This window comes from Salvia splendens, chromosome 12, assembly GCF_004379255.2.
Source record: "Salvia splendens isolate huo1 chromosome 12, SspV2, whole genome shotgun sequence".
In the NCBI taxonomy this organism is placed as follows: Eukaryota; Viridiplantae; Streptophyta; class Magnoliopsida; order Lamiales; family Lamiaceae; genus Salvia; species Salvia splendens.
This window is the reverse complement of record NC_056043.1, coordinates 1,039,413-1,056,528: the sequence shown is the minus strand read 5'-3', so window position 1 is coordinate 1,056,528 and position 17,116 is coordinate 1,039,413. Positions and strand designations below refer to the sequence as shown.

General features: G+C 36.5%; 1 protein-coding gene across 1 annotated transcript; it reads right to left on the bottom strand.

The window, feature by feature from the left end:
• Nucleotides 1-2,223: 2,223 nt before the first annotated feature.
• LOC121758382 (peroxidase 27-like) lies at nt 2,224-3,872 on the bottom strand. The gene is made up of 4 exons (XM_042153790.1): nt 3,636-3,872; nt 3,356-3,544; nt 3,111-3,276; nt 2,224-2,739 (listed from the first exon to the last, which is right to left on the bottom strand). Exons 1-4 carry the CDS (start codon nt 3,852-3,854, stop codon nt 2,333-2,335), a joined length of 981 nt encoding a protein of 326 aa, XP_042009724.1. The 5' UTR covers nt 3,855-3,872; the 3' UTR covers nt 2,224-2,332.
• Nucleotides 3,873-17,116: the final 13,244 nt, after the last annotated feature.

Genomic DNA, 17,116 nt, shown 5'->3' with positions numbered 1-17,116 from the left:
GAAGAGAAGGAGCTGTATTTATGCGAGCTGCTGATTTGCTAGGGTTTATGCTAGAGATATGGTAACTGAATAATGGGCTTTTTTTATCTGCTATATGTAACTCTAGTGGGCTGAAATACCCAATTCTAAAATCCAAAATCAAAAATATTATTATTTGGCTGCTGACCCAATTTCTATAGAACCACTAACCAAAACTTAAAAAAAGCCCATGTTTAACTTTATTTATTTCAAAATTTATTTACTCATTTATTCAACCTTTAGACATTTTAAGTTAAGTCGAATAATCCTTTTTAAGGATGTCAATCCAGCGCGAAACTTATGAGTTAGTCAAAATACTTGTAAAACGTATTGCTTTATGATTGAAAATTTTTAATCTGATAAACTTTTATTTAAATTAGCCTACAATTCGAGTAGTGTTGACCCGAAGACAGATGGGCTGAATCGGTGGATTGGCTTTATGGCAACTATTGTCTATTGTTCTACTTTATTTAACAGTTTATTACTTCATTGGTGATTTTGATAAAAATAAATAAATAGTTACATAAAAATTGAATAAAACTAACTTTCTAATTTAAATAATAATAGTAGCAATACATAAAAGAATAAAAATCGAATTACTATAAGAAATACTCTCTAATTTAAGTCTTCTCTTGAATAATGTGTACACGATTAACATTAATCAACCTTGTTCTATATAATCACTTTCACCAAATTGATCAAATCAAGAACTCAAATACAAATTGACCAACAATCACATTTTTTAGCTAGTAAAGATGCAAGATATACAAACACGGCTAAATATAAAAACATAATCAAACTCAATTAATGACATCAATAAATCAATTAATAGCATAGCAAATCCTCCTAATTTGGCCAGCATTGCCAGTCAAAACACTAATTTTCTCCATCTTCACCATTGAATCAGCAAAATCCATGAAGAAACTTGAACTTCCTGCAGAGGTAGAATGTTGTTGCAAATATGCATTTGTCTCATTGTTGATAATTTGACTTTGTCTTTTCATAATTGATCATATACAAAGTGAATGAAATTATATACTGTTTATGTGTGAAAAGTAAATTATGAATTAATTTTAGTCATTTATATTTGAAAGAAACTATATACTGTATATAGTTTAATTTATTTAAATAGATCGTTTTATGGATTTGAAATTAATATGTAATACTATTATCTTTTAAAAACTATATGCACTTCCTGTAGGGATTAATCGTACTGCATCAATTAATATATGGAGCAGTTAAATTTGTAATAATTTTTCACACACGATGCTCCCACGAAACCCATTCGATATCTGCACGTTGGATTTTATTATTTTATTATTTTAAAGAAAAACGATTACTTTGAAACTATGTCAAATCAGTTATCCAATCATATGTTTAGAACATTGGTAATCTTTTCTTTCTCCATATAATAAGCAAGAATAACATTTTTGAGTTTCAATAGCAAATAAATATTTAAATATCTCTTGAAGCTGGAAACCGTAACACCAAAGTTACATAGAAATTTTTTGCGTGCGGGAATGAATTTTTTATTTGATGGTGAAGTTTAGCTAGCTGTCACACTTCATTAAAAATATTAACGTTTTAAATAACAACTAGCATTAATTTGCATGTTATTGGGGGTAATAAAGTAATAAAGACAACGAATATTAGTCATGACGCAATAGTCTTCTAACAGATATATAATGATATTAATTATATATTTATATGTTACATTACTTCTCTATGAAATATAATCAAAAAATTTGTGTCAAATTTAATTGAATATATTTAGTTAGTAACTTGTATAATTTACAAATGACACTTTTACTTAATTAGGTGTAGAATATATAATGATTAATTATAGAACCAATTTGTGTTGAAAGAATTACTATGAAATCATATATTACAAATTTAATATTTTCATTTGTTGAATTATGAAGTTTGTGTTAATTAAGAAAGAATGAGATGGAAGAGAGTAGGGAGAAAACAAAGAAACGAGACTGAAGGGAGCCCAATAAATAAATTAATAAATTTAATACAATACGAGGTCGTTTCGCTACGTGCAATGCGACGTTGCTTTGGTTAACGTTCGTTAATGTCACATAAACAAATTATCAAGCCATGTCAGCATCAAAATTTTAATTAGTTGCACAATTAGAACAAATAATAGTTCAAAATAATTTAGAGACGTGTTTTTAAGTTAGATACATGTCCTCCGACAATGCAACTCACTCAATCATACAAAAAACATAACAAAACGAAAAAACAAATGGATCATCATGATATCTATCCGAATTAAGACAGAAACAAATCAAACAAACCAATTAATTATCTAATTAACAAAAGCACATCTTCTTCTCACTTCACCCTGGCTCCCTGTGAGCACACCGATCTTGCCCATTTTCACCATGGATTCCGAAAAATCCTCCAAGAAAGTGGAGCCCTTTGTTCTTGCTTGTCGAAGAACATACTCCCTAGTCTCACTATCCGCGAGAAGAGCCGAATCCGAGGTGAATAGGCCTCTCCTCTTGGCCACGAGGGTGTAGTAGTCTTCGTCGAACGTCTTGAAGCTGCCCGGGTCCATCTCCACGAGGGTGGTCTGGTCGGCCGGGGGGCAACGGCTCCTCAGGCGGGCCGCGTAGTTGGGGTCCAATGAGGGGTCGCTGTCGCCTCTACCCGTGAAGTTGTAGAGGCGGTTGCTGAAGCTAGAGCAGTGGGAGGTTCCGATTGTGTGGCTTCCTGTTGCACGATGTGTGATTTGTCAGCTATTAAGAATCTTAACATAAATATAAGTAGGTAATACCATTAAAAGTATTCTAACAAATTATTTAAAACCGTAAAACTATCAAGCATTTTGTGTGAATTATAGTCATCACTTCAAACAATAAGAGAAATTTGAAATTTAGAAATTTTAGCCTCGCAATAATTTTTTCCATGTCCGCTCTTATAAGGGTATTTTGGTCATTCTCAATTTCTTGATGCATGTGTATTAGTATCTAAATATGTTAAATTGACAAAGTAAAAATGATTATAACATACATAACTCTAATTATAGGAATGAAAATAAGTATGTACAACAACATAGTATATTATTCGATCAATTTTGTTACCTGACAAGACAACTAGATCCTTTGTGGTCAAGTTCTTGGAGGCAAAACTTGCTTTCAATTGAGTGATGTTGAAGAAAGGGGGTGGAAGATTAGTTAAAGTCTCATTGGCTAGTGACACTCTCCCATCCCTTCTTCCTAGTGGCACGGCCCAGAAAGGTCCGTGAAGCTGTAGAAATAGAATACGTGAGGAAATATTATTCAAAAGTTATTGTCTCTTCAAAAAATTTCAGTCACATAACACTTACAGCTACAGTAGCATCACGCGCGACCAGCGCCAAGATATCGGCACAAGAAACAACACCGGGGCACTCCTTCTCCACCGCAGTTTTCACTCTATCAATGGATCCATACCCTCTTAGAGAGAGGTTGGGAAATCCATCTTTCTCAGCTTGATTGTTTGTTGTTGAGTTTATCAACACCGAACCATCACAACCCTAAAAAAAACCATGACATAAATTATTAATCGCCATGTCACCAATCCAAACTATATGCAAGTAATGACTGTATGCATATCCGAACACGTACCCTAACGAAGCAATCGTGGAAATGCATCCGGAGGAGGGGAGCTGCAAGAGTTGGGGCAACAGAAATGATTTTGTTAGTTTCTTTCTTCACAATGTATTCAACCTTTGGACATGTCTTGCTGTAGTATTTGAGAGATAGGCTTTGAGCATTGCTTAGTGCAATGATTCCTAGAAAGAAAAGAGTGAGAGAGAAAAGCTTAGTTGAAGAAGCCATTTTCATCAACTCTCAAACTCAAAATGTTTTGATTGCTTGTTTGGCTTGGAGTAGTGATAGGTATATGCATACATTTATAGATAAATATATTAGGATTTGGTGGGGGGCTTAATCAAAATTTAATTTGTTGTAAATTAGTTGTCACATAGCTAGACATGGCCAATTATAGGATTGAATTTTTATTTATGAGATATCTTTGTTAGGGTTGACTTAGATCTTAATTAAGGTATTAAAAATTGTGGTTAACATGTGGTGTGCTAAGTTACCTGTTCTTGTTTGTCTTGTTTAATTTTATTAATTGGTGAATTAACTACTGGAAAATATTGCAAAATACTATCACCTCAATTAGCATATCTTAGTTATGCTATTTTTCTTTAGTAAAAACATGAATAGTACTCTTAATTATTCATCACATTGCATAAAGGTTTGTCTTGTTTAATTTTATTGGTAATCTCTTCTTATCCTTGCTAGTTTTCAGACAAATGTTATCATGCTAAGAAAATCACTAGCAATTTGCAATTACTTATATATATAGTCAACGACCAATTTTGTGTTAATATAATTCATTGCTATTAATTTGCTTTATATTATTTCATTCTCTAAATTACAGCTTTTTGACAAGTGATACAACACATATACTAATAATTGGATCAGACCGATCCACATTATTAATTTAAAGCAATAATAGTATGTTACAAAACAATCCAAAAGCAGGTATATCTAGCTAGTAAAGTACCCGAGTAGGTATATTTGCACAATAATTATCTAATTAATTAATTAATTAATTAAGGGCATGTTCTTACCACGGTTGTGTTATTACGTTTTTTTAATCTTTTAATTTCATATATCAAAAAGACCAAGATGATATCATAAGGTAATTGTTTTAATCTATCTGTGATGACTCTTTACGATGAATGATCTTCTTTGCTGAATTGATATAGCTCAATAGTAATATTGAATTGAGATATAATTACCAATTGGAATTTGGAAGTAGGAGAAAGAATAAATCAAAATAAAATAAATTTTTGTCGTGAGCAATTATATAATTAAACATTAATTCCGACAAATTCAACGCCATATATTCTGTGAAATAATGGGCCATTCAATCCCATGTTACGACCTGTGACATAACATAATTAATTAACTAATCATCCAATTTTACGAATTTATGTTGCACGATCCATTTTAATAAATAATTATGACATTATTATCAAGATCATATGCTTGCTTACCACTCCATAACTCAAACATTTAACTCGGTCTACCGTGATTTTAGTAATTGATCATTACAAAATTACATAACAATTTTTAAATGGGAGAGGTATAATTTTGGTTCACACCACCAAGAATATGTTATATGGCTCCTAAATAAATCAATGTTTCATGGGATTCTATAATTTTATTGCATAAAACAATAATAAATAAATTAATCCAGCTCGTTATGGTGTGTGTGGCAGTCGAAAAGTTTACACCTCATTTAATGAATATTTCAATTGAGAAATCAACAAGCTAATTTGACTTTCAAACGCCACATTTTTAATTACATGTCAAAATTTTAACCTTTTGAAGAGTTTGAAGTTTTCTAATCTAAGCAATAATCTAATTTAATTTTTAAAAAAATACTTAATCTAAGTTTTCTTAATTAATCCTTATTGTTATGAGGATTGGGGCAAAACTGCACAATCAGTTCAGTTCGGTTACCAATATACTGTTCGGCGATTAGGGACCGATATGCTGTTCGGTGATCTGACGAACTGCAATCATGCTCGGTGATTGGTCGAGTTTGTAGTCGTGCTCAGGGATTAACCGAGCTCAATGTTCGGTGTTGAGCTCGGTGCTCAGTGTTCGGTGTTGGTGCTCGGTGTTGGTGCTCGGTGTTGGTGTTCGGTGTTGGCCGAACTTAAACGTGTTCGGTGTTGGCCGAACTTAAACGAGTTCGGAGTTGACAGTTGTTATTAACTGATGCACGTCGTCGGATGCGACTAGTTAGTTAGCTTTAAATGAAAGCCGTTAGGTTGAACTAGTTAAATAGAGCCGAGCTGTGAAAAAAGAAAGAGAATTTTTCATCCAAGAGTTTTGTAATCTTCCACACAAATAAAACACAAGATTTCCATTGACTCTCCAAGAATTGTTTTTTTTGCTTATTCATTTTCATATCAAGTATTCGTTCTTCTTGTTCCGGAATCGATCTCGTTGTGATAACAAGATTGAGTCGCGTATCTGATAGCATTACAATTGGCGCCGTCTGTGGGAATCGAAGAAGGACGACGAATTCAACAATGTCTACCGCAAAGTTCGACGTTGAGAAATTCACCGGCGAAAATGATTTCGGCCTGTGGAGATTGAAGATGAGAGCTGTTCTAATGCAGCAAGGCGTCTGGGATTATGTGAAATCCAAGACGGACAAGAAAGAGATTCAAGGGATGGATGCGGCGAAATGTCAAGAACTGGAATACAAGGCGTATAGCTCGATTGTCTTGTGCCTCAGCGATAGAGTCTTGAGGGAGGTTCAGAAAGAGGATGATGCCGCGGGAGTGTGGGAGAAATTGGAGAAAATATATATGGAGAAGTCAATCTCCAATAGGTTGCATCTCAAGCAAAGATTGTTCAACTTTAGATTTTCTGACTCCAAGAGTCTGGCGGATCAGCTGGAAGATTTTCGAAAGTATATAGATGATCTTGAGGGTGTAGATGATCCCATGAAAGATGAGGATAAAGCTTTGATGTTATTGAATGCTCTGCCTCAGAGTTTTGAGCAATTCAAAGACTCAATACTTCTTGGAAGGGATTCGAAAGTGACTTTGGAGGAGGTATTTTCTGCATTAAAGCTGAAGGCAATGCAAAAATGTGTCAGCAAGCCAATCGATCAAGCTGCTGAAAGCCTCAATGTGAAGGCAACTTCAAAGAAACAATTCAAATTCAAGAAACCCCCATCTGACAAGTGGAAGCCAAGATCATCTAAGGAAGGAGATCAAAAGGAATCTAGAAGCTGCTTCTGGTGTAAGAAACCAGGACACATCAAGCAAAATTGTTTTGCTTGGAAGAAAAAGCAATCTGAAAATCACAAAGGAGATGGTACAGCAGCTATCACTGAGGAAATTGAAGAGGCAAGAGCTCTCAATGTGGTGGAGGATAGCCCATTATCAAGGCTATGGATCATGGACTCAGGCTGCAGTTTCCATATGTCCTCCAATCTCGACTGGTTCCAAGATTTAAAGGAATCTGAAGGCTCGGTGTTGCTGGGAGATGACCATGTGTGTGATGTAAGGGGTGTTGGGAGCATATGTTTGAGGATGGACAATGGAATTTTCAGAACTCTCACTGATGTGAGATACATCCCATCCATTAAAAGGAATCTTATATCCTTGGGTCTTCTTGAGAAGAATGGCTACGAATTGACTCTCTTTGGTGGAGAGATGCTTGTCAAAAAGGATGGCCAAATGATCATGAAGGCTGTCAGAAACAATGTGCTCTATTATCTGAAAGCTGAGGCAGTTGCTGGAACAGCTAACAACACACAAAAGACCATCAATTGGCATGCTAGGCTGGGCCATGTGGGGGACACTGGGCTGATGCAGCTGGTAAAGCAAGGCATTATTCAGATGGCTGATTCAGAGATACAAAGAGCCATTGGATCGTGTGAAGAATGTATTCTTGGCAAAAACAAGAAGCTGCCATATGGAGTGGGCAAACATAACTCAACACAACCTCTCCAATATGTTCACAGTGACATATGGGGCCCTGCACCAGTAAATAGCATTGGAGGAGGCAGGTATTTCTTATCATTTGTTGATGATTTTTCAAGAAAGGTTTGGATAATGATCATGAAAGAAAAGTCAGAGACCTTCAAGAAATTTCAGGAGTGGTGTACTGCAGTTGAGCTAGAAAAGGGGAAGCCTTTGAGATGCCTAAGAACTGACAATGGGCTGGAATTTTTGTCCCATGAGTTTGATGAGTTTTGCAAGAGAAAAGGAATTAAAAGGCATAGAACGGTGCCTCACAACCCACAACAAAATGGGGTCGCCGAGAGAATAAATAGAACCATTCTTGAAAGGGTAAGATGCATGTTGATAGCATCTGGAATGTCAAAACCATTTTGGGCAGAAGCAGCCTCCACAGCTGTTGTTTTAATCAACAAATGCCCCTCTGCTGCCATTGAAAATCAGACTCCGGATAGTAGATGGTATGGATCTTATGGAGACTATTCAAAATTAAGACCATTTGGGTGTAGAGCATATGCTCACATCAAACAAGGAAAGCTGGAACCAAGGGCTCTCAGATGTGTGATGATAGGCTATCAGGTTGGAGTTAAAGGTTACAGATTATGGTGCTGTGAGGAAGGGAATAAGAAGGTTGTCATCAGTAGGGATGTTATTTTCAGGGAATCTGAAATGCCTTTCTTCATGAAGCAAGTTCAGACTGTTGAGTTTGAGGTGGAGGGTCAGAGGGAATCCTCATCTGATGCTGTAAGAAGTCCACCAGATACTGTGAGAAATTCACAAGAAACCAGTGTTGGTGGATCCTCTGAACATGAAAGTAACATCAAGACTCCACAGAGACTGGTTGCAAGAGACAGAACCAGAAGAAGGATCAAGCTCCCTTCCAGATTTCAGGATTTTGATATGATGCACTATGCACTGGCCATAGCTGAGGAGATGGACTATCATGAGCCTTCAAATTACAAGGAAGCAATAAGGAGTCCGGAGAAGGATCAGTGGCTATTAGCCATGCAGGAGGAGATTGATAGCTTGTACAAAAATCACACATGGATTTTGGTGTTGAGGCCAACTGATCAGAAAACAGTTGGTTGTAAATGGATTTTTAAGAAGAAAATTGAGGCCTTCAACAACAATCAAATCAGATTTAAAGCCAGGTTGGTGGCCAAAGGCTTTACACAAAAGGAGGGAGTAGATTATAATGAAATATTCTCCCCTGTGGTAAAGCATAGCTCCATCAGGATTCTACTTGCCATTGTTGCTCAGAGAAATTGGGAATTGCAGCAACTCGATGTCAAAACAGCCTTTCTTCATGGAGAGCTCGAAGAGAAAATTTACATGGAGCAGCCTCCTGGTTTTGTCCAACCAGGAAATGAAGGAAAGGTGTGTTTGCTGAAAAGAAGCTTATATGGTCTAAAACAAAGTTCAAGACAGTGGTATCTCAGGTTCAATGAGTTCATGCATAAGATCGGTTTTGAGAAGTCTTTGTATGATCATTGTGTCTTCATCAACAGAAGAGGTGGAGTTGCTGTGGCATATCTACTATTGTATGTAGATGATATGCTGATCTCTGCAGAGCATAAGGAAGAGGTGGAGTTAGTGAAAGGTGATCTGAAATCTGAATTTGATATGAAGGATCTTGGAGATGCAAAGAAGATCCTTGGAATGGAGATCATAAGGGATAGAGACAAGAAAAGGATATGGCTAACTCAGAAAGATTACATCAGGAATGTGATCAAGAAATTTCAGATGGATAAAAGCAAACCAGTGAGTGTGCCCCTGAGCCAGCAGTTTAAGCTCAGTGTAAATCAGTGCCCTAAAGATGATAGTCAGAGAAGAGAGATGGATAAAATCCCATATGCAAACATAGTGGGAAGCATCATGTACACCATGGTGTGTACAAGGCCAGACATCAGCCAAGCCATAAGTGTTGTGAGCAGATACATGGCAGATCCAGGTATGGAGCATTGGCATGCTTTAAAATGGATACTAAGGTATCTGAATGGTACTCAGGATTATGGCATACTGTTTGATGGAAGTAAGAATTTTGATGCACAGCCTCTATTGGGATATTGTGATTCTGATTTTGCTACTAACATTGACACAAGGAAGTCCCAATCCGGCTATGTTTTCTGCATGTATGGAGCTGCTGTAAGTTGGAAGTCGAGTTTGCAATCTGTGGTGGCACTCTCAACAACTGAGGCAGAATATATTTCCATGGCTGAGGCCGTAAAGGAGAGCATGTGGCTGAAAGGAATCTGCTCGGATTTTGGAGTTGATCAAGGAGCTGTGACTGTATTATGTGATTCAAATAGTGCCATATGTTTGTCAAAACATCAGACATTCCATGAGAGGAGTAAGCATGTGGATGTTAAGCTTCATTTTGTAAGGGATGAAGTTGAAATGGGCTCAGTGAAGATTGAAAAGGTAGCTACTGAGCACAATGCAGCTGATATGCTAACAAAGGTGTTGCCCGGACTTAAGTTGAAGTATTGCATGGATTTGGTGAATCTGATTCAGCTGGAGTGATTGTGGAAGATGGATGAAATCTAGGGATTGTCCAGTTATGTCCCAAGGTGGAGATTTGTTATGAGGATTGGGGCAAAACTGCACAATCAGTTCAGTTCGGTTACCAATATACTGTTCGGCGATTAGGGACCGATATGCTGTTCGGTGATCTGACGAACTGCAATCATGCTCGGTGATTGGTCGAGTTTGTAGTCGTGCTCAGGGATTAACCGAGCTCAATGTTCGGTGTTGAGCTCGGTGCTCAGTGTTCGGTGTTGGTGCTCGGTGTTGGTGCTCGGTGTTGGTGTTCGGTGTTGGCCGAACTTAAACGTGTTCGGTGTTGGCCGAACTTAAACGAGTTCGGAGTTGACAGTTGTTATTAACTGATGCACGTCGTCGGATGCGACTAGTTAGTTAGCTTTAAATGAAAGCCGTTAGGTTGAACTAGTTAAATAGAGCCGAGCTGTGAAAAAAGAAAGAGAATTTTTCATCCAAGAGTTTTGTAATCTTCCACACAAATAAAACACAAGATTTCCATTGACTCTCCAAGAATTGTTTTTTTTGCTTATTCATTTTCATATCAAGTATTCGTTCTTCTTGTTCCGGAATCGATCTCGTTGTGATAACAAGATTGAGTCGCGTATCTGATAGCATTACACTTATCAATAACATTAATATCTAAACTTGTGAGTTTTGGATATTGCATGTAGCTACTTCTTCTATATTTATTAAGGGACAACTATATATTTTTTATGTTCTATCACTAATTAGTTGTATCGTGCTCGATCAAAATTTAATTAGCACAGTCAACTAATATAATTTGGAATTGATTGATTACTTAATCATAGCTGTTGTGACCACGTCCCGAAGTTCTATAGGAATTTTATTATGAATGTTTAGGGTAAATATATAAATATACAACAAGAGCATGGATATTTAGCAAACAACAATTCAATTTGGATTTTTAAAATGAGAAAAAAAAGTCTAACAATCAATTATATTTTAAAATCATTGCATTGGAGTATATATGTAAAGTAATGCTCAATTGGTACATTATTAATAAGATGAACTAATCTCATTTTCGTAAAATAGTGTAGTTTGGAATTAACTAAGACTATATCCACAAGTGACCTTCATAAAATCCAACTTTTTTAAACTAAATTTTATTTATCTTTCATTTATATACACAAAAACTCAATCTTATATAAGTATTTACTTCCACTTATAATCTCAACACTAATAAATTAAATTAAAATTAATTTATATTTCACTCACACGAACACTAACACATACCCTAGGGTCGACTAACATCCTGAGTCATTCGCTTTCATTGACTTTCTCCTTTTTTTAATGAAAATATAAAATTATTTATATACATGACCTTAACAAAAATCATGAGTTTCTATGTCCTTCCTCTCAATTAGGGGTGAGCATTCGGGTTTCGGTTGGGTTTTCTATCCAAACCAAACCAAAACTAAAAAACCAAATTTAGTTCAAAACCCAAACCGAACCGAACCCGAAAAATAGAAAAAGCAAAACCGAAAAAACTGAAATTATATGAAAAAAAACAAAAAAACAAAAAAAACATATATATATATATATATATATTAATAGAATGTAATATATATATATATATATTATATAAATAAAATGTAATATATATATATATATATTACATTTTATTTATATAATAGAATATATATAATACATATTATATAGAATATATTAATACATATATATTATATAATTTATTAAATTAATAGAATATATATATATAGTATTATATTTAAAATATAATTCGGTTATTTGTTTTTTTTTCGCCCGAACCGAAAAACTGAAATTTTTGTATTTTCAAACCGAACCGAATCAAAAAATCGAAAAAACCGAACAAAATTTCAAAATTTCAGTTTGGATCGATTCAGATATTCGATTTTCGATTTTTTTTGCTCACCCCTACTCTCAATGCCCTAACGACCCCATTAGATATGGACCGTACTGCCTCATAATGTTCATAGCCCAATGAGTGGATCTTGCAGTTAAATTCTCTGGCCCAATAAAACTTTTACAAAAGAAACAAAAATAAAGTAATGGGCCTTACTATAAAAAGGAAGGGCTTGCTATAAGGTTTAAATTTGGATATTTTAACATTGCATTTCCCAATAATTATTGGCCTCTAAATGTAGTTCAAAGTACTATTGTATTAACTTCGGTAAAATATGTACTTTCACAAACTAATGTTATTAATATATTAAATAGAAGTTTTTTTTCGTCATGCAAAGACTATTGTGTCATTTATCGTCAAAAAAGAAGTGTCATTTATCCACCAAAGGAACTAAGATGAAAATTAAAGAAAAATAATCGCATAATATTAGATGTAAATCAATAGTTCAGGTGTTCAACAAAAATAAATAAACAAACTGATATTATTATTATTATTATTATTATTATTATTATTATTATTATTATTATTATTATTATTTAGCTAGTTAGTTAGTTAATTATGGATTTGCATATCTTTTACTTATCTTTTGTCTTGCTCATTAAGTTAGTATCCACTATTATAAATAGTGGACATTATTATTCATATTATTCAATCAAGAAATAAAATACTTTTTTACGCAATTTATCTTTTTTCTCTCGTGCACAAAAGCACGAACCCTAGAATTCGACGCCGGATTGATCGACGGGCAAAGCTCCCGCGACATTCGACGCGATTTCCTATCGTTGAGGAACTTTATCCTTAACAATGGTGCTTTCATTGAGAGCCCATGGCTGAAGTCAATCTTCGTTCATGGTGGGAGATATCGCAAGCATCTGAAGGCTTGCAATTGAATTCAACAGCAGCAACGTGGGAGAATATTCTCGCTAGGCTCGCCCGGCTCGAGACCCGATTGGTTGAGCATAAGCGCAGGGTGGCAGCAACGCTCCCTCAGTTGCAACCCGAACCTGATCCACCCGACCAACCCCGGCTGTACACCGCCGCACAGCCACCTCACGCGCCCCACCAGCCACCGTTGCAGCCCGTATATCAACCCACGCGCCATCCGATCAGAGCGTTAGATCAACAACCACCATATCCATATCCACAGGATGGACGACTCCACCCACAACACCATCTCTACCAAGCCCGTCAGCCCAATTCCTGGGACCCGCCATGGCTGCGCCAGGAAACTGCGTATCAGCAACCATCGTCCTACGAGCCAGATTTGTACTCGCCACCACCACCCTCTTGTTGGGACCCGCCACGGTTGCGCACGCAGCAGGGATACTCACCATATGATCAGCCTTATCAACCGCCTCAGCGGCCACAGCCACCCCCGCAACACTCACCGTCCTGCTGGTGTCCACCGACAGCCACGCCGCTGCCCACTGCTGCTGTCCCGATCTCAACCCCTACCAATGGGTTTGTTGAATCCAACATTTGCCGCGTCCGCCGGAGCATGCCCAATTTCAGATTTTCGCTGAACCAATCTCCGATTCCAGTGACGTAGAGATGCTGATCATGGAAGAGGTTTGGACAGAAGAATTGCCTCCGATTGAGGTGATAGACGAGGAGGATGGCTCCATTGAGGATGGATTTGGTTATTCCACCGAGAAGATTCTTGATTCTTCTGCTGGTTTTTGTAGTGTTGAAAAGGCTGAGAAGGAGACGAAACCCAATCAGAATCACAAGCGCGAGGAGGAACAAGTTCAAGGGCAGTTTGAGTGCTCGTCGCAACTGAATGCTTTTCCAATCAAGGTTCTTCAAGCTAAGGTTGATTTTGGTAATTCCATGAGGTGCAACGCATCAATGGAATTATTGAGTGATTCATCACATGTTAAGAATGTTGCAAACATGAATCATCGATTAACATCACTCGATGTCGATGCCCGTTTGATTCCTCCGCAAAATAACACTCTATGCTTGAGCATTCATGGACGCATTCACAAGATTTTAGAACTGAATTATCATGCCCATAAGGGTCATCCCTTTGTGATTTTTGATGGAGGTGATGCAGGGAGACACCCACCTATTCGGTGTATGTTTGACCCAGAAGGATTCCTCGACACTCATCGTTGCTTCATGGTTCCCACCTTGAGGACAAGGTGGATTTCAACCGTGGGGGAGTTGATGCGATTATTATTATTATTATTATTTAGCTAGTTAGTTAGTTAATTATGGATTTGCATATCTTTTACATATCTTTTGTCTTGCTCATTAAGTTAGTATCCACTATTATAAATAGTGGACATTATTATTCATATTATTCAATCAAGAAATAAAATACTTTTTTACGCAATTTATCTTTTTTCTCTCGTGCACAAAAGCACGAACCCTAGAATTCGACGCCGGATTGATCGACGGGCAAAGCTCCCGCGACGTTCGACGCGATTTCCTATCGTTGAGGAACTTTATCCTTAACACAAACTAAAACTCTAAAAGTCATGACCATATACACTATTTCAATCATCAACTCAAACAACGAAGCTGTTAGTTTTTAGAATTAAAGTTGCATCAAGTTAATATTTTGGACTTCTTGGATGTGTTGAGAGTTTAATTCTCTAGTTAGAGATTATATGTACAGACACGAAGAATATATATATTTATGATTGTTTCTATTCGTTAATAACTAAATGATGATAAATAATTACGCGGAAAGCATGCTGCTGCGGATAATTATAATAAATAAATATGGACAATCAATAATGTAAATCAAGACAAAATGAATAAAAAATATGTTTTCCTCGAAATGCTAAAAAGGCGATTATAATCCTCATGCTTTGATTTATGAGCCATACCAATTACTCGTAGTATTGTTTTGAGCCTTTCGTTTTCGTCAGTAAAATTTTTTTTATTATCACTCCAAATCTATCCCATACCTTATAGTCCAACAAATATCATAAGAGTTGTTTGTATGTGTATGCAAAATAATGATTGTCTATAGACACAAGACATATATACATATAGAGGTATAAATGATTTCCACCATTAATAATATGAAGAAATGTTTAACTATTTAATTTGGTACTAGTTCATATTATTAGAGAAATATTATGATATACTAATATCTTATATAAGCATTATTCAAGAGTATTGTTTTCGTTTAGGTCACATTGTTATTAGTTTTTCATTTATCCATTCTATTTAATATTTAATTTATTGGTACTAGTTCATATTATTAGAGAAATAGTATGATATACTAATATCTTATGTAAGCATTATTCAAGGGTATTGTTTTCGTTTAGGTCACATTGATATTAGTTTTTATTTTATTTTATCCATTCTATTCAATTTTAGTAATAGGTTGACAATGATTATCGATGACATTAATTTGTTAAATAACATAAAAATCAAAGTTCGGTCTAACGCAATAATAAACCATATTTTCATATAACATTGAATCATACTTCAACATAAAATAAAACATGATATTGATGAATCGGCGAATTTCTGATGTTTGTGATGAATGCAGGAAAATGGCAGATCACGACACAATGAATTTACGTGGTTCGATTTACTGAGGTAAATCTACGTCCACGGGAAGAAAAGAGGGCAGAGTTGTATTGCTTGATCTGTTTTCTACAGCTTACAATACAGACTTGCTATTTTGTATTTTATCTCTAGAGATCGAGAGAATGTCCCCCTATCTATCTGATCTAGGTTCTATTTATACAAAGGACCAAGATCGTGGCATGCAGCTATTTACTAGGTAGTGGATGTCGTGGAGATCGTGGCGATCTTGCATGGGTCCACTATCCTGCATGAGTTAATGACTGCTTGACACCACTAAATAGATCGTGGGTGTAGTGGAGGTCGTGGAGGTTCTGCATGAGTCCACTATCTCCCAGTTCGGTCGAATACTGAGACCGAACTGCTGAATTATTGCCGAGCAGCTTTTGCCGATCTGAGAGTAGAGCTTGATGCCGACCTGAGAGCAGAGTTTGATTGGTTGGCTTTTACCGAGCTGTAGGCTGGGGCCGAACTCTTTGGTTGTGCCGAACTGAACTCTTTAGTCATGCCGAACTGATACTCTTTCTTGGGCTTTACTGCTGTTGGGCTTGTTTAGTACGTACTCCATCACTACCCCCCCCGGAAAGCGAAGTGAATTAGTTCGGCATTCTGAATAAAGGTACGGGGTTAGTTGATGTTTGTCCTCGGTCTTATGAAGTGAACTCTTCTTTGACCGGACTCGTCTTTGGTCTGATGAAATAAACATCTTTGACTGGACTCGTCTTTGGTCTGATGAAATAAACATCTTTGACCGGACTAAGCTTGTGTCCTAATTTGGCGAGTTTTATCGCTCGGATCGGACTTTCCGTTGTCCTAATTTGGGGATCGGACTTTCCCTTGTCCTAATTCGGCGAGTTTTATCGCGTGGATCGGACTTTCCCTTGTCTTAATTCAGGCAAGTTTTATCGCGAGAATCGGACTTTCGTTGCAGTTCGTTTCAGACGAAGTGCTTGATTTTTAAGCCGAATTGTGGTCTTGTATCCTCTTTAGAAGCTTTGACTTCACAATCGTTGGCTTATTGCAGTTCGTTTCAGACGAAGTGCTTGTTTAAGCTGAATTGTGGTCTTGTATCCTCTTTAGAAGCTTGGACTTCACAATCGTTGGCTTATTGCAGTTCGTTTCAGACGAAGTGCTTGTTTAAGCTGAATTGTGGTCTTGTATCCTCTTTAGAAGCTTGGACTTCACAATCGTTGGCTTATTGCAGCTCGTTTCAGACGAACTGCTTGTTTAAGCTGAATTGTGGTCTTGTATCCTCTTTAGAAGCTTGGACTTCACAATCGTTGGCTTATTGCAGCTCGTTTCAGACGAACTGCTTGTTTAAGCTGAATTGTGGTCTTGTATCTTCTGTAGAAGCTTTGACTCACAATTGTTTAGCTTGTATATGTTCTAAGAAGGGGATCAGCCTTCGAAGAACAAGATACCCCAGTAACATTTGTAAGAGACGACACGCACAGAGACAGACAAAACGCATGTAGACAAAACGCACAGAGACAAATAAAGACCAAGTAAACCAAATAAAGCACATTGACTGAACAAGACTCAAGACTGACTGA